This window comes from Syngnathus acus, chromosome 11, assembly GCF_901709675.1.
Source record: "Syngnathus acus chromosome 11, fSynAcu1.2, whole genome shotgun sequence".
NCBI classification, from domain to species: Eukaryota; Metazoa; Chordata; class Actinopteri; order Syngnathiformes; family Syngnathidae; genus Syngnathus; species Syngnathus acus.
Window position 1 is genome coordinate 6,773,061 of NC_051096.1, and position 27,133 is coordinate 6,800,193.

The following is a 27,133-nucleotide window of genomic DNA, read 5'->3' on the forward strand; positions in this document are numbered from 1 at the left end:
TTTTGGAGGGAGAACAATGAGTCTCTTCACTTCATAAATGAATTGGCATGGGAGAAAACCACAGACAATGAATATAAAATAATTTTATGTTTTATAATCATTTATTTTTCATGACATAATGCAAATAGGGTGTGAGCAGTACCCTTGATGGGAGACCATCTTGAGGAGATGTTTAATATTAGAATACCCAAGGTCAGGTCAAAATATGACTTATTTAAGAAAATTATTTTGAGAGAGTTAGAGTTAGGGTTATGATTAGGGAGACCCCCCCCCAAAAACAAAGTAGGTGGTGGGTTCAATCCTCAAGTCTAGTCTTCATGTCCTTCATGTCCAAGAGTCCTTGAGCAAGACACTAAACTTAATTTTGCTCCCAGTAGTCAACCCTTGAGAATGAAGATATGCATAACCCTACCACATTACCTACAGGTTCTGCTGGGAACCTAAACATTTGTTGTCATTTTTTGCCACCTGGAAGTACCCTGGCACATGTTAAAAACAAACAATATTTAATTCACAAATGTATCATCATTAACAACAATTCTGCGAGTCCCTGAAGGCAACACAAGTGGAATGCAGGGGGCGTGGCTACAGGCCACCTATCAGTCGTCATCTCGGTGGGGTGTCATGTTTACGTGGAAAATAATATGGCCGCCGACTGCCAACAAGGAGGCAACCCTTGAGAGAATGCGATCGGCGGCCAACTGGAAGCCGGCGCGGTCCCCACACACTACACCACCGGCGCAGATACACGACCTGTGAGTCCTTCTCCGATTTGTTTTAGCCACGGTGACCATGGAAGACGCGGAACGCCAAAAGAAACTCGAGACCGGCAAAGCAAAGGTATGAGTCCTCCCATGATGCCAAGCAGCAAGCATACCTCTCTTTAAGAAACGCTGATGAATGTAAACATTGCTGACAACTTTGTGTTTTTGCTAACTGCTCCTTGTTGTGATCCGTCAGCTGTTACGCCTCCCCCTTCGCAGCTGTCTGTAACGTGCGTCCCTGACAGGGGCTTTAGCCTAACCGTTGCTAGCTCGCTACATAGTGGAAGCCTTATGTCATCCTGCATGAGAAACTCATTTGTTTGCTTAAAACTGGTGATGGATTGCTTCAAGTGTGCATGATCGGCCAGTAAGTAGAGGTTTTCCGACGCCTCCTCTGTTGGGAGGTTGGCAGGCAGGTGGAACAGGATTTACAGGACACATATCCCCTCATGCCAGACTTGTGCTCCCTTTGCTGTGTTAGTTAGCACCCTTGCAAATTAGGTCACTAATATTACCCACTTAGTATAGATATAAAATGGTTGTGTTCTAGTCATTGGTATGCACATTCAATTCCAATCAATCAGTGTAACAAATATGGGCGCTACAGTGCCCTCCAAAAGTATTGTAACAGAAATTCCTTTGTTTTTGTTGTATACAGAAGGCATTATGATTCCCGATCAAAAGATGCATATGAAACAAAAATTCAAAAGTTCAGCTTTTATTTCATGGTATTTACTGTGTGTTTACAACAAAATGCTGCTTACAAATATTTGTGTAAATATGTCCAGACACTATATGTTGCTCCACCTACGTGGTTAGTGCGTGCCCAGATGGAGAAACTCCAACGCAAAATGCAGACTCCATGTGGCCGCCTCCACCCCTCATAACCTCAGCATCAGCTCTGCCAAATAGGACAGTCGGCTATGTTAAGCAGCTCATCCGAAGCCTAAAGTTTCCCCGACTGCACACTTGCGCCTTGTAGAGTCCATCAAACAATGTGTAGCTGTAACTCAAGCTAGCCGCATTAGCTTCATGTGGCACCAAATACATTATGAAGTTACCTGGAAATGAAGTAGTATCAAAGGCTGTTGCCAGAAAAAAGCTGGCATGGAGTGGATAGTCAACCAGGGAAATGCACGTGGGCTCAACGTTAAACACGTCTGCCAGCAGGCAATTGAAATTGACACGTCAGAGATTGTAAAGTGAGTGAGCATTTTCAGACGTCAGCAAGTTTCATGTCAGTTTAAGCTGATCATTGACATGGTTTGAAGTGTAATCCTTTAGTCGGGATTAGCACCTGCTGGCAGAGCAAAAGACATGCGTTGCTTGTTAAATGGATGCCCCGAACACGGACAATGACATGTTTCGATTGACGTTCCCCAAATCGTGCAGAAAAAGGGTGAATTGATTTGGTATTAATGGGATAAACCAAAAAAAACAAAAACACGTCTGTGACATCTGTGTTGCTTTTCACAGCTGGCCGAGTACCGTCAACGCAAAGCTCACGCGGATTCCCAGAGGAAGAAGAAGAAAAAGAAGCCTGAAGACGACTCGCAGGGAAGCACGGAGCCCGATCGCTCGACGGGCAGGGAGGACGACTCGGCCGCTGGCCGACATGGAGCACGGGAAGCAAATAACGAGGCATCACCCGCCGCAGAGCTGAGCTTCTCCAAGACGCTACGCAGTGGGGAGACTGTCGTACACAATCAAACGTACACGATTGAGGTATTTGATTCTTGTGTATTAAGTGGTTGCCCTATTGTTGCAAAACTGTTTGCATTTATGCTTTTCCACAGCCAATATCTTTGTTGGCAACATATCTTGTGCCGCTATTATGCGCTATCCCAGAACATGTACATTCGTTGTACATGTGTGACAATGACAATAAAGATCTATTCTATTCTATTCTAACCTCATGTTTTACGTTTGATGTCCACAAAATCAGCTGTTGCCATGGAAACAGACAGTCTTGTGCCTGACTGAGTCCTGCAGCCTTTCAGCACTTTTTAATCACAATTTAAGGCCAATTTAGTCGTGCATTTGTCTGCAATACCCCCCCTCCCCCCTTATTGTCTTGCGATGTTGGCTCATTTGCATCCAACTTTCTTAATATGTACAAATGTAAACGTCTTGTGTTGCAGCCCGAGAGCGAAGTTTCAACGACGGCAGAAGATTATTCCTCTGAGGTAAGTTCGTGTCTTTCAGATAAACTAAGACCTGATACTTTTTGGACCACTTAAATGAAACTGGATCTTTTTCCCACTTTCCCCACCGATGGATGTACTATCACCCTTTTTCCCCCCCATCAAAGAGACTTGCAAATGTCTGCAAATTTAAGCAGCTGTCATCCGAGTGATTCTCTCCTCTTTGGCTGACACTTTGTGAATTAGCAGGTCAACGGCTGCCGTGAGATGATGGCCAATCTAATGACGTCTTCCGCCGAGGATTTTATTTGGGTACGCTAATCTGATCAAGCGGCTCTGCTCACGGGCCCTGATGGCCGCAACCGCCGCCTGCCGCTGCTGACTGTCCATTCGCTTAACATATTAAGACCCTCCCCTCGCAACCCCACCCCATAGTATTGACTTTGTACTAACTCTGTACTAATGTCCGTATTCTTCTACATGGTTCTTTTGGTGATGTTGACACGCCTGAAGGTTGCAGTGACCCATGACGTGGCAGTTTTTTTTTTTTGCTTGGATAATGGAGGCGCTGATCAATACAGCTGATGCAGCAAAGTGAAAGCAGAGACGTGTGACAGAGTTCTTTAAGTAATGTGTCGAGGTGTCGGCTAGCCACACACCGAGCAGTCTTTAATGTCGGTGTGTCTTCTTTTCAAGCCTCCTGCTGCAGCGCTTGGGTTTTGACTAACGGGCCCTCCTCTGTCTCCTTCTCTCATATGTCTCGCAAAAAACTCCACATGCTCTAATAGCTCTTCCTTGTTCAGGAAGAGGGAGTGCGAGAGGTGATGAAGGCAGGCAGACTGGAGGATGTCGAGGAGGCGCTTGCAGCCAAGACGCGAGCAGTGGAGGAGCTGAGTCAGGAGCTTGAGGATATACGGGCTGCGTTTGGAACGGAAGGTGTACAGAAGGTAAATATCTAATCAACCGGAAACATGCTTTGGTTACAGGGATGAAAGTTTTCCAACTACTCCTTCATTTTCCTAAAGCCAATTAACCATAAGTACAATATGTACAATCATTGATGCCATCGTGCCCCCCCCCCAATAGCTGCAGGACTTTGAGGCCGCGTTGAAACAGAGGGACGGCATCATCACTCAACTCACCGCAAACCTCCAGCAAGCGCGTGAGGAGAAAGATGAGATCATGAAGGAGTTCCTGGCGCTGACGGAGCAGAGCCAAAAACTGCAGCTTCAGTTCCAGCAGGTGGGAGTTGTATTCTCCATGATTTTCTTCACCATTATCTTGATGATGACAGAGTTGTTTTTAACAGCTCCAGGCCGGCGAGACCCTGCGGAACACCAGCCATAGCAGCACGGCCGCGGACCTTCTTCAGGCCAGGCAGCAGCTGGCGCAATACCAGCTGCAACTGGAGGAGGCCAACGTCCAAGCGAGAAAGAACCAGGAGAAGAGCGATGGGCAGATGGACCTTATCAATCAGCTCCAGTTCCAAATCAGCGACATGGAGTTGGTGCGTTCCATGACGTGACTGTACATATTCGAAGTGATTTCGTTCTTTCCTCAAATGGTGGCCATTTTTAAAAAAACTTGGGGTATAAAAGAAGTTGCCGTCTGTTGAGGAATTACGGTGTCTGTAACGAGTGGCCGCTGTTGCTTTTGTATGTCTAACGCTTGACTCTTATTGTAGTCTGGGAGAAGATCAGAGGAGTCATTCACACAAAGGCTAAACGAGAAGGATGTGCTCATAGCCGAGAAAGAAAAGGTCATCGTGACTCAAGATCAGTCTCTTGCTGAACTGAGAGCAGCAGAAGAGACTCTCGCCACCACACTGAAGGAGAAAAATCTGCTGCTGTCTGAGCAGACGGCGTCTTTGAACCTCTTCCGAGAGGAAATTGCCATTTTGGGACAGTCGGCGAATGACATTCAGGCATCCGACGAGAAGGACCTGATCATAGCGGAGCAAGAGCGAGTCATTTCCGAGCGAGATTGTTCCCTCGGCCGGCTGGAGGAGGAGCTGGAGTCGTCACGGCAAAGCCTGCGCGGCCTCCAGCAGCGAGTGGCCGCGAAGGAAACTGAGCTAGAAAAATGCCAGGGCGACCTGCAGAACACCAAGCGTGCTTTAGAAAGCGGTAAAGGCGAAATGGAGAATTGTAAATCACACCTTGAGAAAGCGCGAGGTGACCTACAAAGCTGTCAAAGTGAGCTGGCCAACTCCCGGCAGAGGGAGAGAACGTCCTCGGATGAGATTAAGCAGCTCATGGCAACGGTGGAGGATCTGCAGAGGCGTTGTCACCGGGACAGCTTATCAGAGGGTGACGCCGTCCAAAGAATGCAGGAGGATAACGCCCGGAAGCTGGACCTTCTCAGGGCCGAACTGGACGAGATGTACGGTCAACAGATTGTCGCTATGAAGCAGGAGCTCAACCTGCAGAACGCGGCACGTATGGAGCAAGTCTTGGCGCAGCACCAAGCGGAGACGGAGCGACATAAAGCTGAAGTGGAGCGGCATCGTGCCGAGGTAGAACTTCTAAAAGAACAAAACTCCACCATGAAGAAAACACTTAGTGTTAAGATTCAGGAGCTTCAAGCAACGTTGGCAGAATCCACAAATGAATTCAACCGAGAAAAGGCCAACCTCCAGGCTGAGCTCACGAGCCTCCGCGGCAATCTCCGTTCAGCGAGGGAGAAAGCCGAGCTGGTGTCCAATAGTCTGGTCTCTCAGGAGAGCCAACAAGACGAGATGCGGCGCCTGTTGGAGACCGTCGGCGACCTACGTAGCCGCTTGGCCGCCGCTGGGGAGGCGGCGTTGGAGGCTGAGGCCCAGCACGAGTCGGAGACGACCAACTACAAGATCAAGCTGGAGATGCTGGAACGGGAGAAAGACGCCGTGCTGGGCCGCATGGCTGAGTCGCAGGAGGCCGAGCTGGAGAGGCTTCGAACCCACTTGCTGTTCAGTCACGAGGAGGAACTCACACTCCTTCGGCAGGAGCTCCGTCGAGAGAGCTTCCTCAACGCCGAGAACCTCCTTAATGAAGCTGCCATCAAACACCAAAGCTCTCTGGATGATCTCCACCTCACCTACGAACACCAGCTACATATGTTGCAAAATGAGAAAGCCGCCTTTTCCAACGAACGAGAAGAGCTCTTGCACCAAATCCTCGGCCTAAAGGAAGATCTCAAGATGGCCTTGCACAGCTCCAAAGCTGACGAGCTTGTGCGGCAGCTGCAAGAGCTCCAAGTGGAGCTTGAAGATCTGCGGAAGGGAGGAGAGCAGCGAGCCAAGCTGGAGAGCGAAATGCAAACGTTGCTGGAGAAGACGGAGGTTCTTCAACGGAAAGAGCAAAGCTGGGAGAGCAAATGCAAGGAGCAGCAGCTGGAAAATGACGCCAAGACGGCAGAAATGGAAACACTCGTCGCCCAGCTGAGGGAGGAGATCGAAAAGCAACGCAGCACGTTTTCCTTTGCCGAAAAGAATTTCGAAGTCAACTACCAGGAGCTGAAGGACGAGTATTCCTGCCTTATTGAAGCTAAGTCACGACTTGAGGAGAAGACACTGAAAGAAGCGCTCGAGTTCCAGGCCAAAATTGCTGCACTGGAGGGCGAAAATGTCAAAAGGTGTGCGGAGGCTGCGGGAGAAGACGTGGCCAAACTCACAGAGAAGCTCAACGTTACAGTGAACGAAAAAGAAACCCTCGCGGGTAGGCTTTCCCAAGTCACAGAGCAACTCGTGGTCTCAGAGAATAAAATCGGACAGTTGAAAAAAGAGCTGGAGGAGGTTCAAATGACAAAAGGAGATGACAAGAATGAGATTCGCTCCCTACGAGAAGAGGTCAAAGCTCTCCAGTCAGTACTGAAGGCTGCGGAAGCTGAGCCAGATAGCGCCCGGCAGGCCGTGGAGCTCCACAGGCTCTCCCGGCCCTCTCCGTCCCACGTCCAGCACTCGGGGGAGCGACCCGCCGAAGAACGTGCCCCGGCGCAGAAGCTCGCCTCGGGCTCCAACCGGCGCAAGAGGCGTCAGAGGTTGAAGCAGGAGCGCCGAGCGGGCGGCGGCGGAGGCCCCTCAGAGGCTGCCAGGCAGAGGGAGGAGGAGGAGGAAGAGGAGGACGAGGATGAGGAAGAAGCCAAAGCTACAAGTGCGGCAGAACGAGAGATGCAGACGGAGAGCCAGGTCGGCGGCGATGAGGCGGATGGCTGCCAGGGAGACGCCACTCGCAAACAGGTAGCGCTCGCTCGCGGCGGCATCAGCCTTTTTCCTCCCTCCCTCAGATTGACTTGTTTGCGTGATGATAAAAGGCCTTTCCAGAAATCATATTTTCCACTTACTCCCGCTACACCGCGCGAAAAAACACTCATCTAGCGATGGCACTCGAGCGCCGTCACGGCTCTCTCGTTGCTGAGCGAGAGAGACGCTGTTGCTGCGAGTTACACAACAGACTTTCTTTTTATGTTCGCGAGGCTCCATAAGTGCGACGCTTGCTACCGGCGGAAAAATGATCAAAAAGAGCATCCGCACCATTCATATAGGACGACTTATCGTAATAGTCAAATCTGAGATGCACTTGTCTTATGGAACACATTTAAAGACAGACAGATGCTAACCTGTTGCTTTTCAATATCAACCTTTTTTTTTTAGTGCATAACCGAGGTTGAGGAAAAAAAAAAAAAGTCTTTGCGTGTATGTTATACATGGCGGCAAAATGTATTCTGGCAACAAAAGCGCCATTGAAATGGTCAAACACCTCCAGCATCAAAGCCATGGCATAATTGCCCAAGCAGATGATGAATTAGAACTAATGCATAAATCACAGTGAGCGGAGCCCTTGCTTTATGTTTACCGCCCGATAATTGGCTTGTTCCTGAACTCTGTCGTTGAAGTGGGATTAGTCGCATGATTAGCGTCATTGATTTATCACCAGATATGAGCAAAACTGCATCATTGAATCACAGGCTGTTTGCAAACAGCAAAAACAAAAGGTGACTAATTCATGTCAATATTTGCTTTCCGCTGTTTTTATGAACTCTGATTTGAATACATTGTTGATGTTTTCAGGATGAGCGCAAGCTGCAGTTGGAAGCGCGGCGCATCAGCCTGACTCACATCCAGGCTGCTCAGCTGGAGCTGTTGAAAGAGGAGGCGGACAATCAGAAGCATGATGTTGACCAAGGTCAGCTAATGGTTTGGTTGCGTAACAGCAAGAGGCATTCTTTTACAGAAGAAGAAATATCTTGCCGACGTTCATTACAGAAACACTCATAATGGATGAAAATCGAAATGAAATTTTTTTTTTTTTTAAATAGTAACTCCCATCTCCGCATGCTTTATACCTCACTCAGATTCGGATGAGGTCCAAAGGCTGGAGGCGGTGGAGAAACATCGCCACCTAGAGGAGAATCACCGCTTGGAGATGGAGCGCCTCCAAGCTCAATACCAGAGGAGCCTCGCCGAGACGGAGGAGCGCTTCAATGCCGAGATTGCCACGCTACGGTGGCAACTACAGGAGTTGACAGGCTCGCAAGCTCAGGATAGGTGAGTTCGCAGCAAAAAAAAAAAAATTCGAGTCATCGTTCAGAGCCATTATTTAATTTGAAAATGTCCAGATCCACCTTCCTATCGTCATGGAAGCACTAATTCACATCTAACATTACACTTTTTTTTTTTCTTTCTAGTGGGCCACAGTCCAGCCAAGAGCGTGTCGCGGAGCACCAAGAGGAGCTGAAGGTTTGACTTCCTATCAGCCTTGTCACATCATTTATATTTGACTCCGGAGCTGATTGCGCTTGGAGAGCCTGACAGTCTGAGTGGACGCGAGGGGAAGCGCTAGCAGCCTTTAGGGCTAAACGTGTCCTAAATATCCCCTGCCCCTACATTACCACCCTCCCTTTTTGCTCCAGACTCAGCAGGATGAATTGTCCTATATCGAATGATTAAAAGGCTGGCAAGTTACATCACCCGCCTCTATTGCCAATGGAGCGCGAGAAAGTCGTCCTCTCAGTTTGTCGCTCTCTTGCCGTCCTCATAACTTTGAGAGTTCCCGACCGACGTTAGGAATTCATCACAAGACCGGGGAACAACAAAGTGTATTGATCCCAGAGCAGAAGGGCGGGTTTGTTATTTTCTACATTACGACACGCTTCATACTTTGTTCTCACTTCTTCAGGACCTCACCGAGGAGCAACTGTCCCGGTGGGCGTTGGACTCCCGCTCGGGCTTGAGCGTCAAGCTGCAGGCGCTCAGGAGGGCGCTGTACAACGAGTACGTCCAAGAAGTGGCAGCGCTGGAGAAGCAGCACCGCACCGAGCTGACTAGCTTGCGGCAACAACTGGAGAGCGAGAGGAAAGGAGAGCGACTGGATATTGACGACGGGGCCTTGGTCTGCTCTGAGACCGTCGGTGTTGCTGGGCAGGGCGAGCGGCAAGGGAAGCTGAGTGTGGAGGAGGAAGTCGCCAAGGTAGCCAGAGGCTGCGCCACACCGTATTTGTTTGCGGCGAATAAGAGGATCTCTGACATGAATGCGTCGTCTTCAGGCCATCGTCCAGATGTCGGTGGAGTGTGCGCAGCAGACGGAAATGGCCCGGATCAATAAACTCACCTGTCAGGCCAGCACCGGCATGCAGACCCAGTCGAACGGCGAGGAGAGCGCGGAGAAGAACGCGGCTGTGTCGATGGGCGCGTGGCTGGAAGAAGAGAGGGAACGTCTGGAGAAGGAGCTGCGCGACAGGAACACTGAGATCCGGAAGCTTCGGGAGAAGTTGCAGCGAGCTGAATTGGGAGCCGAGGTGAAGGTGAGTGTTGCTTGCCTGTTACACACTGTTACCTAAAACTGCATTTGCCTGAAAAACTCACTTATTGGCAGTTTTTGTGTTTAGAGCAGTTTGACACACACTTCTGCATCCACACATTTAATCCAATTACCTTCACTTATGTAGGATACTTATTGTATTTTATTATAAATAATCAAAGATACAGAGCCACCACAACTTGGCTTTTGGTGGCGGACCCAAAAAGCCAGAATCTAAAATCCCTTGAGGTGGTTTTGACATCAGCATTACTATTTACTCTCCAGCTGGTGGTGCTGCTGTGATGTTTTATTTCACCCGCAGCTGCATCCCGGCTGCACCTGTTGCCATGGCAGCACAATGAAACTAGTGTCTCTTTGTACTCCAAAGAGAGTCCAAGTTCGTCTGTGTCATCAGGCTCGTTTTTTTTTTTTTTTTTTTTAGTTTGCGTCACCGACAGTACAACTCTTGGGGCTCAGCGATGACGGGACTGCTTTCTCTTTTCTCCTTTTTTCCCATGCAGCCGCTACAGACGAAAGAAGATTGGGCAGAAAAAGTTGAGGAAGAGGAAGATGAAGTTGACTCCATCGACAAGGACAACGAAAGGTGATGATTAAGTTTGACTTCGCCGGCGCAGTGGCAATTAAAAGCTACTTTTATCGAGAACAAAATGCGGCGTCACCGAGAATTTTTTTATTTCCAAGAGAATCCAGCACATACGCTTTGCTTTCAGAGTGCGCCAGGCTAACGAGAGGCTCAGTCGCGTGTTGGCCGACGTGCTGAAGACCACGGCGGCGGCAGAAGAAACAATGGGCCTCCACATGCAAAGTCTGCAGGCGGACGCTTCAGCAGCGTCATCCACACCGCACGTCACAGGCATGTAAACAGCTACTACACTGACTCAAACTGCATTTCTTTTTGCCAGCACGTGCCAAAAGGTCACTCACGATAACACCACCTTGCACAATAATGTGAACTAATCCATATCTCTTCTCACACTAGGTCAATCTGCCAAGTCTGGCGACAGCCTCCAACTGGGGGAGGACGAGGAGCACCTGATGGGCATCGGCGCTCGCCTCCAGACGGCCTTGGAGAAGATGCTGATGGTTATCACTGACACCACCAACCAGGTACTAAAAGGCTGTGTATTTTTTAGAGGTTTTATACCCACAAGTGAGGTTATTAGTTTTCTCAGTCTGGAGGTGACTGCAGAATGGGACCTTTCAACTAAGTTGTCTGGAAAACGCCCCCCGCTCCCATTCCCAGCGGTCGCCCTTAGAAACGAGCTGTATTTACATGGTGCTTTTGTCCCAGCCTATCATGAAAGACCCCCCGCCCCCATGCCGTGCGCCCGCTGCGTGTAGCGTCGGCCCCTCTGACTGGATTTTAACTAGGCCATTGAGCTTGTTACTGTAAGCGAGTGCACGGCGCATCCCCGTGGCTGAAATTCATGCGTTACTCACGCTTGAATGCCATTTGTCTTGGCGATCTAAAAATAGCTTGTAGCGATCCAAGTTCAAGCCAGGCGTCACTGTTGTTCAGCATCTTTCTGCTTTCTTTTGAATATATATATATATTTTTTTTAAAGTCAAATTTGCAACATTTGCATATGTTCTGACACCTAGCCTAATGGAAATCATCAGAAGGACTGGCCATAGAGTAAAAAAAAGAAAAAGCCACAGTCAGCTTGCTCATGCACAAGAATGCATGCAAAAAAAATAAAGTCCATGGTCACATCCTACTTGTAACTTCCCTTCCCCAAATGTAAATAGAGGTGAGAACAACTGGCAGTATATAAGGCAAAGCGTCTGTTTTTATTAATGATTTTCCTGGCAAGGGGAAAGTGTTTTAAGTATGACAGCATGTCACCGAGTTAGGTGACGTGTTGGAACTTCTTAATGATTCTGCGTGCGAGTGAATCCGGTTTGACGACTTCGTTGCTGGGAGGGTGTGTGTGCGTGTGTGTGTTTGTTGTCTCGGGCTTATTATTTGTGCGCAGTGTCGTGCGATAGGGAGTGGTGTCAATGTGTGTGTGGGTGTGTGTGTGTGTGTGTGGGAGAGATCCATTTGCTACTCTACCTGGTTTACCCGGTGGTGTTGGGAAAAGAAGCCACACCTCCCGTGCCCTCATTCCCTCCCTCCCTCCCTCCCTTCCTCCCTCCTTGGTTTCACTGAGCACAATTCTTCAGCCCGGGGATCAGTGCGGTGAATGAACCACAATGGGGGAAAAACAGCCATGGAAGTTTTGGAATTGAGTTTCTTTGCGTGGAATACAGGAAGGAAACCTCGCTTGATAAGCGCTCCAGCCCCGGTGAGTTGAGAGCGGCGGGAATGACGGGCAAAGTCTGCAAGGACCTCTGTCATGTCACGTCACCCTCGCCTGTACTGAGCAATTAAAAGCCCTGGGGAAAAGCGTGTTGTTGCTACGGCGATATAGCTTTGTTTGGGAGAGGGGGATGCGATCTGTGCTTCTGCACTGAAAAAAGAAGGTCAGCAGGATCACGATCAAGAGGACCCGGAGCGCCGAGTACTCGTTACCTCCCGGCGGCCGCCGCGTTCAGGAATGCCGCTCAAGTTGATGGAATCGGGATGACGAGCCCCCGTTTGGACTTTTCCCCTTCGCCGCTCGGTGCGGTCGGACCTGTTTACCTGCTCAACCGATCCACCGACGCGTTAACCGTTGCCATGGCGAGCCTTCTCCGCTGATCCAAGAAACGGCATCAACGGCAGGCATGGATTCCCACCGCTCCTTCTGGAATTCCAGGATGCAGAACACCGCGTGGGTTGAAGGGGAGGACCAGGACGTGTACGAGGTGGAATCTCGGATCCCCCTCCCGCGGCCTTTCCCCGTCTACAGCACCTTGACGGAGAAGAACGCCGTCATAGTGCAGACGCAAATCTCGCACGTCAATCATCGCACAAGTGGTCACCTGCTTAAAGTTATCTCCAGAATCTCTCTGCCCACACCTCCCTTTACAGTAAGTTTACACCTCATGCATCGCATGAGAAGCGCAGATGAATATTTCACCACCCGCAGCTTCATTTCTGCACGGGATGAATTAAATATCAACGGAGAACAGTGGCGGGTTTCAGAAAAGCAAAATATTTCATCCTCATGGCCTTATTAAGAGGTTTTTTTCCCCCCTGCTGTCGGCTGGAATAATCATTCGTGGTTCTGTTTTTGTTGGGCACGTTTTTAAAATGGGCGAGGCTGCCTTTTACTTTTTTACTCCAGTACAGTTCAGTCTGTGTTTTTTTTATTTTTATCTTCAGTCCAGGAATTCAATCTGTATAAGCCTTCTGCTTTTTTTTTTTTTTTGCCACAGTCATAATTTTTTTTACATCTCTGACTAGCAGGATTGTGTGACTTCCACGTGACAGTGTCACCACTTCCTGCTTTGCATAATGTCGCTGAAAGACCTTTGAACTCCAGAGATAGGCAAATGCTTTGGCGAGTCATCGTGGAATGGCAACGAAGCGCAACTTGCTTAACGTCACAATTCTCGTGTCCTAGCTATGAAGTGGAGAAAATATAATCCTACTGTTTGTGTCATCTGCTGCGGAACACTGACTGATCACCATGTAAACACAAGGATTTTCCATTTGAAATATTCAACAGGTTAACATGAGTTAATTAATGATTTAACAAGGAAATGTTAAACACACCCCACACCACAGGTCATAGAAGAATCAGGCCTTTGCTGACTTGGAGATGAAAAATGCCCAACACTCTCAGGGTGGTACAATAATAATTTTTGTTGTGGTCACCTCTCAGCTCGAACATGCCCACATCACCCAGACGGAGCTGTTGCGCGAGTCCTTCCGCCACAACCAGGAGATCAGCGAGCTCCTGCAGAAGCAGGAGGAGCTGCAGGAGCGCCTCGCCGAGGAGGCCCGGGCACGGGAGCAACTGGCCCTCGAGCTTCACCGGGCCGAGGGTGAGCATCTGAGCTTTTATTTTTTACAGTTGTTAGGGTGGGTGAATGGGGTGTCACTTAGCTCGATTACCGGGGCCATCCATGTCAGAGACAGCCGGTACTGCACAACACCAATGGTTCCCTTGGCTTGCGCACGCACACCAAACAACACCAGCGCTAACATTGAGCTCAACTTTATCAAGTACGGAGCAGCATTTGGCAAGCTTTTGGAAACACACAGTGATGGTGAGACTTCGATGCTTTTATTTTTTCTGTTTTTGAACGATCATGTTATTCAGTTGCAGAAATCCGATATTTGCTGCTATCAAACTTATTGGATAAGTGACACTGTGTTAAATACTTGGATTGCACCTGCGCTGTGTTCCAATGTTCTCACAATGTCTCGACATGATTGGGGAAAAAAAAAAGCCACGACATGTGAGTGGTGTATCCCGGAGAAGAACCCTCCTTAGGCAAACTCATCCCAATGTCCTGCTCAGGTGGCTGAAAAACGACAACACGAGGGATATTTACCCTGCAACACCGCTCAATCCACACAAGCCGCCATTTTTGAGCTACTAAATGCACTTTCGTGAGATCGAGTTGTTATTCTTGGAGAAAAGCACTCGCTCGTCTGTGTCGGCAACCCTCGAATGGCATCCCAGAGCGAAATGCTTACTGACCTGTGGCCTAGCTGCGACGTTATGAAGCATTTCATTGTATTTGCAACTCAGTCCTGTTTCACACGTCGAGCAAAATGGGTCAGGCGTGCTCATGTCAATTATGCAGCGGGAATGCGTTTGTGCTTGCTGGTAACCTTGAGGTTTGTTTGCGTTATTTTTTTCTTTCTTTCTTTGCATCGACTCGCTCGCATTTACCTAACCTGGTCTCACGCAGGTCTGATTGACGGCTACACGGGCGAGCGGGCTGCCCTGGAGGAGCAGCTACGTCAGAAGGAGGAGCTCCACCTGAGCTTGGAGCAGGAGCTGCAGGTAGGTAGATAGATACTGATGCCAAGTTTTAAATGACGCTGCATCAGTGAAGTTGAACTCCTTTAACCCGCTGTAACTTAAATGAGATTACGTCGCGTGTGAGGGGTAACCCTTTTTTTTTTTTAATGCAGGTTACTGGCAGTCGACTGCAAGAGCTAGAGCAGGAGAGGCTTCAAATGCAGGAGGAGCGTGAGCTGGTTTCCCGGCAACAAGACGCCATGCGAGAAACCGCCAGCACCCGTGAGCTTTGTACGTATCCCAGAAGACCTTTCACCAAAAAGTAGTATGTGTGTCCTGAAAAACACGGAGTGTCAATTTCTTAAAATCTTAACATTGCTTGAATTGCTCGGCATTGAATTTTTGCACCTCTTGTTATGAAAAAGGTGTCCCATGAGAATATTTAGTCTTTTGAAAGGTGAGTATCCTCCACATTTTAGAACATGGGGCAATTGAAGAAAACCGCTTCCTTTCACGCTATGTGCTTCGTCATCCCGTGAGAACTACTTAACACCCGAATGATGAACCACAAAACCAAAAACTGCCGCATACCTGTTTTTCTGCCGTCTTTTTCTTCTGAGATGTTCCTGTCGGCGACACAAAAGCAAAGCATGTTCAACTCGTGTGCTTTCTTATCCTCCTGTAGGCCTAGTTGAAGCTGCAATGGTTGCAGCACCTGAAGCAGGTGTGTCCACTTTGAGCATGGCTCAGCTCCTCTCCCTCTATAATTGTCTAACCCATGAGATCCGTAACCCTAAGCCAACTTACGTATCTGACTTACTCAAAGCTCGTGCTTGCTTTTGGGCTTACGATCACAATCACTAACCTTTTGCTTCGCTTTTTTTTTTTTGCTTTTCACTAAACTTGCCCAGCATCTTGGGTTGAGTAATAGAGCATGATGGAATGAAAGTAACGCCGGTCTCCTAATCATCAGTATTTTATTATTTTTTTTTAAATGATTATTATCTGCACCAGTAAGATGATTGCAATTTCCCCTCCTCCCCTCCTGTCGATGCTTCCTGGGCATGGATATTGTAATGTTATGGTCTGTCACTCACACACTTGTCCTACCTTGTCACTGCTAATCCCGCGGCGGGTGGGCTTTTGATCCTCGGTGAACTAATGAGGAAGAAACCATCCTCATGGTAGCGGAAGGAGAATCGTCTTGGTGGTGGTGGCGACGGGTCATTTTGGATCAGTGAATGGGATGTTTGTCTGAGGATAAGCCAACATCTGGATTAGGCCTACACGTATCAAATATCCACTGTGAAGGTTTAAGTAACAGTGCAAATTTAAATGGATTCTTCAGTCGCCTCAGCATCCTTTTCATCGCCAAAATATCATCAATTAAAATGAATGTCCATGCACTGACACCTGCGTGCCCGTTCAGATCTCCTGGAGGAGACGGAAAAGCTGATGAAGGAGAAGGTGGAGGTGCAGCGCCAGGCGGAGAAGGAGAGCGCCGACCTGATGAAGCAGGTGAAGACCCTGGAGGCCGAGCTGGAGGAGCAGGTCAACCGGGTGATTGAGCTGGAGCACGGCCGGAACACCGAGACCAGAGACCTCCAGCAGCAGATCCAGGCACTGGAGAAGCAGCTGGACAAGAACCGGCGCTTCCTTGATGTCAGCTTGGTCTCATTTTTTTATATCACAAAAACTATATTCCCTGTAAGTATGAAGACTGTTTTATGAAAGAAGCTTCTTCTCGCTTTCTTGTTTCTAGGAGCAAGCAGTGGACCGGGAACACGAGCGTGACGTCTTCCAGAATGAGATCCAGCTTCTGGAGCAGCAGCTGAAGAACCAGCAGAGGTCTCCCGGCGGCTCGGAGCAAAGAAGCCAACAGGTAACGAAAGAAGGGAAGGGCGGTGCTTTTGCCATATACGACACGGCGCCACGCCACAATAGATTTACCCTAGCTTGTAATCCTCCACACTTCTCTGCTGTAACGATAGTAAGACTTCTTTGTTTTCAACTTGCATGGAAGGGTTGAATCATCTTCTCTAACATTATTTGTGCTTCCAACTCACAGGGAATGACCCCGGTGGTGATGTCTTACAAATTTGTTAATTTTTTTTAAATACCTGAAATAGTTTCCATAGCTTCCTTTGCTTCCTCCTCATTGCGTCACCTCTCGCTCGCTCTCTCTCTTTTTTTGTGTTTGCCTTGGTGCTCTGTGCTCCTTGACGCTCCTCCCACCTCCTCTCTCCCTGGTCTTTGCAGGTGGATGGAGTGTTCTTAAAGGTACTGCTTCTAGTCGCTAAATGTGTCCCTCCTCCTCCCCCCCAACACCCTGAAGACCGTTTAGTGCAGGGGTGGGGAAACAATGGCTCGGACTGTTCATTAAATCAGACCATCGAGCATTTTTCTTTACATAATGGAGAGTTGTAATTGTTGCATTAATGTAGCCCAAAAAAATTCAAATTTATGTTAATTCATTTATTTGTATTCTTTGGTGTCTAGTCAATAAAATAGAATAAAAAAAGAACACCATATGCCCCACAAGCACAAAAGTTTGTCCACCCTTGCTCAAGTGCATTGAAAATTCCCAGCCCCTCCCTTTGCTTTGTGCATTTTTAGGGTGTCTTCCCCTCCTTGCTCTTCTTCCTTCTCCTCCTCCAGGTGGATCCCCTGTTTAATGATTCTGTGTGGTTTGTAAACCTTGGATGAAAGCTCTCTCTCCTTCACCCTGCACTTCTTTTCTCCCACCCACCCACCCCTCCATCCATCCACCCAACCCTCCCTCCTTCCTTTCTCAGGTGGATCAGCTGACCTCCAAGCTAGCTGTGTATGTGCCGGCTACACCGTGTAGCAATTGGCATCCTTAAGCGAGTCTTTTCAACGGCTCTTCCTTGCTTTTTTTTTTTCTTCTTCCTTTTTTGCACTAATCAGGTGGAGCAGCTGACCTCCCAGTTAAAGGAGAAGGCGGACTGGTGCAGCGAGCTGCTGCTGGGCTCGGAGCAGCTGCATCGCGAGCTGGCCGAGCGCGACCAGGAGATTGACAAGCTGGAGAGCCGCGTCCGCGAGCTGGAGCAGGCCCTGCTGGCCAGCGCAGAGTCCCTGGAGAAGGTTAGGAACACGGGAGGGTGGGGGTGTGTGAGCGCGCCGCATTGTATGGTGAGGGAGCATGGCGATGGGGGCTGACTTTAAGAGGATGTCTCAGGGGTGGGAGGGGCTGAACAGAAGCGAGAACAATGTGTGGGCTGTTCCAATACAGACAATGTTTGTAAATGAACCACGACTGAATGCAGTGCGTGCTCTTCCCACATTCCAAGACTTTTTCTTGACCCTAATATCAATTCAAATATTTTGTTTCATTTTGTGTCAAAGGACGAACAAAAGACGCATCATGCATCCGTCACTGAGGCAAAGGACTCCACGCTGGAGGTTCAGTTGCAGACCGAAAGAGAAGCATTGGAGCGGAAAGAGAAGGAGGTCGTGTGCCTTTCTGTCGCTCTCTTTCGGGATCATATCACTGTTTGTAATCCTAAAGTTGGCCATCATCTCCTTCAGATCTGTCACCTGGAGGAACAGCTGGAGCAATTCCGGGAGGAGCTGGAGAACAAGAACGAGGAGATGCAGCAGCTCCACATGCAACTGGAGATTCAGCGCAAGGAGATCAGCAGCCAGCAACAGTTCCTAGAAACCAGGGAGAGCATGCTCCAGGTAACCTGCCAACAGATGTCTTTGCTTTGGAATGCACCATTAAAAATAATTTTAGGACAATGGCATCTTCCAGTAGACTCTGGGGTGGTCGCTTCACAGTGTTGTGCGCTTTTCAAAACTATGGTCACAATCTGTGACAGACAGAACATTTAAACAGGTCCAGATTTAAAAGTCGGGAAACACTGAAATAGAAAATAGGCTAGAACAAAATGGAAAACTGACCAGTTCCCATGTCTGCCAGATGACTTCAACTTCAATCTCAAGCATTTAGTCATCAGACTGACTCTGGACTCTCTTATATTTGCCGTGGCATGTTCATTTCCATCACATTATAATTTCTTGACTCTTGAAGGTGATGGAGGAGAAGGACAGGGCAATAGCACTTCTTAATGAACAGAACACTAAGCTCCAACACATGGAGAAAACGTCTGGCAACAAGGTAACAAGCCATGTCTATGCACGCACAAAACGGAATGCGCCAGCCTGTTCGGTGTGTGCATAGCTTCATGGTCGTGTGTGGTGTTTCTCATTTTTTGGTGGCATCCATTTTGTGGTCTTGTGTTTGTCTTGGTAAGTAAATCCATGTGCTCGTTGTGTGGTGACTCATTCAAACTCTTGAGTTTCCGTGTGAAATGAACGCTTCACCAAGGGGTCGGTTTGAAGACCACATTTCATTCTTTAACAAATGATGTGAAGATGAGGTCAAATTCAAATAGGTAGGTAAAATAGTTTCTTTTAAGACAGTTTTAGTCATGTAAATCCTCCAAGTGCTTGGGATATACTGAGCCCACCCCTGGTGTAATCTAAAATGAGTTCAAAAAATATCTTTGTAAAGCGGAGACTCAAATGTTTCTTCCAAAAGAGGTGAAGCAGATGGAAACATTTGGTGTGCTCATATGTTTTGGGTCACCTTTTCAGGGAATTGATAAGCGGGATGCGCTGATCAATGACCTGGAGTCGCAGGTGGAGTGCCTGCGCAGCGAGCAGGAACGTCTCAAGCGCAAGAGCGAGGAGGAGCTGGAGCAGCTAAACGCAGTCATCGACAAACTCCAGCAGGAGCTGGTCCACATGGAGCGCAAAGAGGATGACGAGGCCCACGCGGGTAAGGAGTACGATTACGACGAGCTGAAGCAGAAGATGGACCTCGTCTCCGGAGAGTTCCGTGACCTCAAAGCGGAGCACGGCGAGCTGTTGGAGACGCACCGGCGCTTGAAGGAGAGCACTGAGAAATCGGAGGACCTCACGGAGACCCTGAGGCAGAAAACCGCCAACCTCGTGGTAGCGCAGGCCCAAGTGCGAGCTCTGGAGAAGAGCGCCACATCCAGCGTGGACGAGCTCCGTCTCCGTGTCCACGAGCTGGAGGACACAGCCGGCAAGAAAGATGCCGAGCTGAGCAGCTGTCGAAAGTACGCCGAAGAGCTTCAGGGGAAAGTGTCCTCCCTGGAGGAGCATTTAAGGGAGAAGATTGCCGCGGCGTTAGTCAGCCAAGCCACCCTGGACGCTCTTCAGCAGCAGCAGGCTTCCAAAGACCGTCAGGGCGACAAGGTGGGCCACCTGCACCAGAAGCTTGAGGAGCTTGAGGCCAGTTTAAGTGGCATCCAGAAGAACCACGAGCTTCGGGAGCAGCTGCTCTCCAGATCGAAGGAGGCTGAGTACGAGAAGAGGCTGGCGGCGCTCCTGGATCTCCTGAGACAGATGACGGGCGGAAAGCATCCTAGAACGTCTGCAGCTGTGGAGGTAAAAAGGTTTAGATAAGCTATCGTGCACACGTTGGCCTCGGACAGTTTAATTTGAAATATTAAAACGTGTTTGTAAAATGACATGTTAAGAACCGAGACCTAAATCCATGACAACCCCTCTGTCTCTTTGTAGCAGGCCTCAGCTGGTAACCAAGCGCTCTCGTCGGAACTTCAACAGGCCGGAGATGAAGCCTCGGCTGCCAAAAAACAGCTGGACCACCATATGGAGCTATGCCAGCAGCTCCAGGAGGAACTCAAAGTAACCAATCAGTTCTCCTTTTTTAGTCCAAACCTTCTCTAAAGGGAACATTTAGTAACAGTTTTCTCTCTTAGGACAAAACGGAAACAATCGAAAAACTTAAGGAGCAGCTTGAGGGGGTACACTTCATCTAAATTGTCATGTTTTTACCCCATGAAAGTAGCAGCTCACTAATTATCCGCCCCCAGGTATCTTCTGGAGGAGACAAGGAGACGCAGGCACTGCGAGAAGAGCTGACGAGGACCCAGAAGGAGGCAGCGCTCGCCAAAGAGGAGCTGAACAGCTGCAAGGAGAAGCTGGAGAAGCTGCAGGAGCTTCTGCAGGTATTGATACAGCAGTAGATGACAAAAACTATTCAAGTATGACATGTAAATGTATTTTTTTTATTTTTTTCTCCTCCACAGGAGCGGGAACTGACCATCGCTCAACTTAAAGAAGACCTTTTACAAGTAAGTACCAAGTTGATCATCAACTTCATTGGGAGAGAAATTTAAACGATTTTTTTTTTTTTAATGAATGACCTATTGCTACTAGATATTCAGATTTGTATTTTCTGTGCAGGTGAAAGCCGAAGAGGACAAAGCAGACAGGACAAACCTTCTCATGGAGCTCCAAGAGGTCCGAAGACATGCCGACTCCACCAAAGACGAACTCGACAGCTACAAATCTCACAATGAGAAACTCCAGGAGGACATTCAAGTGCGTGAGGTCTCTATTTCTAAACTCAAGGAGGAGCTCCAGGAGTTGCAAAAAAACATGGATGCCGCCAAAGAAGAAGTTTGCAGCTACAAATCCAACAATGAGAAACTCCAAGGGGATGTCCAGCTCCGTGAGGGCTCCATTTTGAAGCTGAAAGAGGAGCTCCAGGATCCCCTGAAGAACGTGGACACCACCAAAGAAATAGATAGTTACAAATCCCTCAATGAGAAGCTCCAGGATGACGCTCAAGTGCGTGAAGAGTCTATTAGTCGACTAGAAGAAGAGCTCCAAGAGTTCCAAAAGAACATTGATACCACCAAAGAAGAACTCAACAGTTACAAATCCCACAATGAGAAGCTCCAGGAGGAGATCCAGCTCCGTGAGGTCACCATTTCAAAGCTCAAAGAGGAACTCCAGGATGTCCAGAAGAATGTGGACTCCACCAACAAAGACGTGAGCAGCTACAAATCCAACAATGAGAAGCTTCAGGAGGACATTAAGGAGTGCGAAGTCTCCATTTCAAATCTCAAAGAACAACTCGAGGAGGTTCAAAAGAATTTGGACTCCACCAAAGAAGAACTGAACAGTTACAAATCCCACAATGAGAAGCTTAGGGAGGACGTTCAAGTGCGTGAGGTCTCTATTTCTAAACTAGAAGTGGAGCTCCAAGAGGTCCAAAAGAACATGGACTCCACTCAAGAGCTGACAAGTTACAAATCCCACAATGAAAAGCTTCAGGAAGACATTCAAGTGCGTGAGGTCTCCATTTTTAAACTCAATGAAGACCTCCAGGAGGTCCAAAAGAACTTGGATTCCACCAAAGAAGAACTCAACAGTTACAAATCCCACAATGACAAGCTACAAGAAGACATTCAGCTGCGGGACGTCAACATTTTAAAGCTGAAAGAGGAACTCCAAGAGGTCCAAATGAACGCGGACTCTACACACGAACTGAGAAACTCCAAATCCCACAATGAGGAGATCCAGCTCCGCGAGGTCTACATTTTGCAGCTGAAAGAGGAGCTCCAGGAGGTGAAGAAGATTGCCGACACCACCAAAGAAGATCTGAGTTGTTCCAAATCCCTCAATGAGAAGCTCCAGGAGGAAATCAAGCTCCACGAGGTCTCCATTTCCAAGTTGAAAAATGAACTCCGGGACACTAAAGCGGCCCTAACAAAGGCTGCTTCGACCTCTCCTTCCCCTGCTGCGTCCCCTCAGCCTTTCTCCTCCACTTCTTCCACCTCCCAGCCCAAGAAGAAAGCGAGCAGCAAGCAGCCCCTCACCAGGGGGAGCAAAGACAAGGCGTCTCTTTCCAGGAAAAGCTCCGCGCCCTCCAGAAGTCCCGAGCCGTCGGCGGCGGACGCTTCCACGCAGACGGCCGCCAACGAGGAGCTGGAGGAGGTGATGGGAGAGTTCCGGGAGAAGGTGGTCCAAATGCAGGAGCTGCACGCGGCCGAAATCCTGGACATGGAGGCGCGGCACATCTCGGAAAGCGACGCGCTGCGACGCGATGCGCACAGCCTGGAGGACGAGTGCAAGGCGCTCAAGACCGTCATCGACAAGCTGCGCGTTGCCGAGGTGAGCCGTCAAATACATTTTCGTCATTGAAATGTTTTTTTTTAGAAATACTGATGAAATTCTGTTTTTAGGTCCCCTCATCGAGACAAGATGTGCTGCTGTCACAATTCAAAGATGGCTACACAAGTGGTAAGGTCAAGACTGATGCAGCAATGATTCGAGGCGTGCATCTTTCCAGTAAAATACAATTTCACACATATCTTATTTGTCCTTTTGTTCCTCGATGCAGACAGCAGCTCCGACTACAGCCAGAGGACCGGGTATGACCTTCCGAGTGGACTTCAGCAGGAGTTTCGGGTGACTCCTGAAGGTGCCAGAAGAGAGGCAGACGATCCAGTGTTGCCTGATAAGATCAAGGTAAAACCAGACTTTAGAATTATTCTGGAAATTAGTCTTCTTGTAAATCCTAACTTAAACCCCTAACTGAGGTTTGAAACCCAAATTGTTGTTTCTCCCTGCAGTCGTTGCTGCGCGAGGTGCACAAGGAGGGCATGGAGGTTCTCTCGCTGTCAGAGCTTCCCGTTTCTGAAAGCGAACCCGGCGGCCAATTGAACCTGCAGATCTGGCTTAAGGAGAGAGATGCCCTGATGGCTACCATGGAGTCCCTTAAAGGCCTCATCGCTCACATGCAGACCACACAGGTTTTTGTTTAGTTATCACTCATAGTTGAAGTTTACGGTAAAACCGATACATAAAACAGAATAAAATGAAACATTTGTGTCCTGCTAGATGTCGGGCGACTCGGCGGATTGGCGCGCTGAGCTCTTGGAAGCGGTGCGCCAGGTGTTTCTAAGAGAGCGTAGTGTGCTCAAGAATGCCCTCTACAGCCACTTTGACCTGGTGGACACAAGTGACGCTGTCATCCACCTCAACCAGTTGGAGAGCAGACTGGCCGAGCAGGTAACAGTAATTTCACTGTCATTGACTATTACATACTGTATCTGGAAATATTGATTTTTTTTTCTTCTTCTTATCAATCCAACTGTGTCCAGGATGCTCAGCACAGAGAAGCAATGGGCTCCCTCCACGCCGCTGACCGGTCCAGTCTCATCGCTGAGATCCATCAGCTCCGAAGTCGGATGGCGCGCCCGCATCAAGGTGAGGCTCTTCAAAACGAGCTATGACATGGCAGAAATCGAAAGACACGCAAAAGGGAAAACGCCCATTGATTCCCTCCTTCCTTCCGGTGCTCCACCTGCTACGCTTTTGGGTGCGACAGAGCATCGTGGGGGAGGCGACGCCGACGGAGCACCGCGGGTCGACAGGCTGCTGATGGAGGAGCTGAAGGGAGAACTATCGCAGACCAAGCTAGAGCTGGAGACCACGCTCATTTCTCAGCACAAGCACCTTAAAGAACTGGATGCGCTCAGGTTAGATTGGACACAACCGGAAAATTCAACTAAATGTGTGTCGTGTATGATTTCTTGGGTCGCTTAGCATGTTGTCATTCCATACAGGGCCGAGGTATCGAAGAAAGTCTCTGAAGCGGACGTGCTGAATGAACAGCTGTTGGAGGAAAGCCGGAAAGGCCATGAGCTTCAGTGGGCCGTGGAGAAGGAGCGGTGTCGCGCCGAGAGGAACCAGGAGAACGCTCGAGAACAACTGGAGGTAAGACCTCGCCAGCCCTCAGAGGCACAACACGAACCGACTTTGACTTTGTTTCCAAGGACTTGAACCTGGCTTTGGAGGAGCAAAAGAGACAAGCGGAGCAGTTGACGTCCAACTTGGAGCAGGAGCGCCAGGGCTCCTCCAGCTTCTGCCAGCAGGCTGAGCGGGAGAAGCTGAGCTTGCACAGGCGCCTCCAGGAGCTCCAAGTGCAGCTGGAGACGGAGCGAGCCAAGGCGCGCGAGATGAGCGCCGTGCTGGGAACAAAGAGGGAGCTACGGGGAAGTGGAGCCCCAGTCAGCCAGGACGAGAACCTTCTGGAAGGACTGCAGTTGGATGACAAGCAGGCACAGGTAGCTGTTGTGTGAGGGCCATTTTTTCTAGTCTTGTTTTATCAATTGTAAAAGCAAGTTTTATAGGCATGCTAAACATTTAAAATTAATAAAAGATCCTCTCTCAAATTTCAAATCAAGAAAATGTTTTTTGAAAATGTTTTCTAGTTGGTGCAACTCCTCAGCCAAATGGAGGCTGAGAAGCTGGAAGTGTTGAGAAAGGACGAGGAGCTGGCTCTGGCGGGCCTTAAGTCCAAGCAGAGCAACGAAGCTCTGCTGGATGCCCTGGCACAGCTGGACAACCTGAAAGCACGGCTGTCGGAGACGCGGGACCTGCTTGCGAGAGAGGAGGCGAGGAGGAGGAGCCTGGAGGAGGACAAGGAGCGACTGGAGGAGAGGTTGGCTCGGGAGGGTGGCGCCGGGCAGGGCACGCCGCCCGGGCCGCACCACCAACACCACCAGGGCCCGTGGCGCACGACAGACACCGTCTTGGGTAAACTGCACCTCGTCGCCTCCAAGGTCCGCAGCATGGCGAGCGAGCCCGCTGCTGAGATCACCGGAGAAGACCTGTTGGTGCTCCAGTCCAGTGTTGATGATGTCATCAACATGCTGCAGCAATCGCCAGTTCTCCCATCTATCCCTGAAGTGAGTGTGGAATAAAATCAAACTGCAACATAACAATACTAAAATAATTCTCCACACAAAATGGAAGTTGGCTGTATGATGACTAATGAGATGTTCACCCGCTCTTTAGAACTCCGCCCAGTTGGCGGGAGGGTCCTCCTCCCTGACAGAGCGTCTGCTTCGGCAGAATGCCGAGTTGACTGGCTTCGTGGGCCGGCTGACGGAGGAGAAGAATGACCTGAGGAACCACTTGCTGCGTCTGGAAGAAGAACTCCGCTGCTACCGGCACACAGGCGACGACGTGAGTATCAATTTATTTATTGTAAAAATAAATTCCATAAAAATCTACAATATAGCAGTGGTAGTAATCATATTCGTCACCCTTTCACAGTCCAGCGGGAGGAGAGGCGCGTCTGGGTCAGGTTCTGCCGACATGCTGCTGCTCTCTCAGGAGAAGGAGACGTGGCGTCGGGAGAAGGTCCGCTTAGAGAAAGCCCTACATCAAGCCCTCACTCAGGTGGCCCGGCTCCGAGGGGAGATCAGGACCCAGACGCTGAGGGAGATAACCGGACCCGAGGCAGACAACACTGCGCTCAAGGTCGGAAGGAAATATTGTTTAATAACAGAAAGGATGACCTGAAAAATTACTTTTGAATGCATTGCATTAAAAACAAGTGTTGAGAGAGCAACTTTGTGTCCTCGCTTGTGCCCGTGCAGAGGATGTACGGCAGGTACCTGCGCTCGGAGAGCTTCCGGAAGGCTCTCATCTACCAGAAGAAGTACTTGCTGCTGCTGCTGGGCAGCTTCCAGGAGTGCGAGGAAGCCACGCTCGCTCTGCTCTACAGGATGGGCGGTCGGCCCTCGGACGGGCTCGCCGGCGGCTTCCGAGGGCAGCGCAGCCGAGGGCTCATGCGCTTCCGCTCGGCCGTGCGCGTCTCCATCGCCCTCTCCAGGTGAGTCGACAGAGAGAAAATAAGTCAGCGGATTTTTTACTGAGCTTGCTCATTTTGTTGTGTACCAGAATGCGTTTCCTGGTCAAGCGCTGGCAGAAAACGACAGGCATGAGCAACACGACTTCCTTCGGCGTCCAGAAAAGTGAAGCCACGCAAATGATTGGTGAATAAATCCTATCATGCTAATTGCTAAAAATGCTAGTCGGAATTAGGCACGGGCGGCCTCCTCTCAAACTTATTTTTAATCATACAATTAGTCAACTTGAGTTTTGTTGTTCTTCAGGCACTGATTACCTCCACCCGGGCATGGACGTGTACCGGGACCGAGGAGGGGGCTCAAGCAGAGGACGCAGCGGGCGGGAATCACCCAGGTCACCCATCTGCTCCGCACAGCACAGGTAGGCCGAAATTCAGGAGCCTCCACCAAGGCTTAACAACGGTAACTTTTAATGATTCATTTCTTGCATCTAAGGTTTCATGCGGCCGGAGACCCCGGGATGCTCACGTGCGCCCACCTGCAGAGCTACGACCCCGATCGAGCCCTCACCGATTACATCTCGAGACTGGAGGCCCTGCAGAGGAGGCTGGGGAGCGTCACGTCAGGTTCTCATCACTCACAACATGCCACATTTTACAACAGAATCCCTCCTCTGAAATATCTTATTTCTTCTTCTGCAGGTGCATCGTCATCACTCGCTCCATTACATTTCGGCTTGAGAAGATAAGACGCCGAAAAAAACAAGTTGCCTTTACCGATGCGAACTGTTCTCTTTCCACATGGACCAAAACACTATTTTCAAAATCGGCGTGCGACAGGTTTGCGTCTCGTTTTTTTGTCGCCGTGCCACTTGAATGATATGTAATTTAAGTCAACGACAAATGGTGTACATTTTGTTTGTGGATAATTTAAAAAGATTTTTGAGATTAATTTATGTTTGCGTGGGTGTTGGTTGCGAGGAAGGGGCTTAACTGGATTCTTCTATACACGTTTTCTGTCAAGGCCTGAAGACATTTGTCGAGAGCGTATTTTTATAGAGGCTTTTCTGGCTATTTTGTCAAAAACTGAAATAAAGGAAAAGATTTGAGTGTGCAT

General features: G+C 49.1%; 1 protein-coding gene across 6 annotated transcripts; it reads left to right on the forward strand.

The window, feature by feature from the left end:
- The first annotated feature begins 601 nt into the window (after window positions 1-601).
- Window positions 602-27,130, forward strand: akap9 (A kinase (PRKA) anchor protein 9). Of its 6 annotated transcripts, none has more exons than XM_037263236.1 (48): window positions 602-840; window positions 2,241-2,489; window positions 2,906-2,950; window positions 3,155-3,220; window positions 3,712-3,855; window positions 3,995-4,150; window positions 4,218-4,415; window positions 4,593-7,124; window positions 7,956-8,070; window positions 8,240-8,432; window positions 8,573-8,624; window positions 9,064-9,354; window positions 9,431-9,688; window positions 10,206-10,288; window positions 10,416-10,558; window positions 10,685-10,812; window positions 13,458-13,620; window positions 14,497-14,591; window positions 14,723-14,840; window positions 15,235-15,273; window positions 15,979-16,211; window positions 16,312-16,431; window positions 17,478-17,654; window positions 17,916-18,020; window positions 18,099-18,251; window positions 18,604-18,690; window positions 19,170-19,988; window positions 20,124-20,249; window positions 20,324-20,368; window positions 20,438-20,572; window positions 20,654-20,698; window positions 20,811-22,526; window positions 22,598-22,655; window positions 22,756-22,883; window positions 22,988-23,167; window positions 23,256-23,426; window positions 23,519-23,623; window positions 23,712-23,896; window positions 23,984-24,134; window positions 24,194-24,484; window positions 24,632-25,108; window positions 25,218-25,388; window positions 25,479-25,685; window positions 25,805-26,040; window positions 26,109-26,203; window positions 26,324-26,438; window positions 26,513-26,643; window positions 26,719-27,130. In XM_037263236.1, the coding sequence occupies exons 1-48, from the start codon at window positions 793-795 to the stop codon at window positions 26,763-26,765; spliced, it is 11,625 nt and encodes a 3,874-aa protein (XP_037119131.1). In that variant the 5' UTR covers window positions 602-792; the 3' UTR covers window positions 26,766-27,130. The 6 variants fall into 6 exon arrangements, with proteins under 6 accessions (XP_037119131.1, XP_037119133.1, XP_037119132.1 ...); XM_037263238.1 differs by having other exon boundaries at window positions 9,431-9,682; XM_037263237.1 differs by having other exon boundaries at window positions 3,158-3,220.
- Window positions 27,131-27,133: the final 3 nt, after the last annotated feature.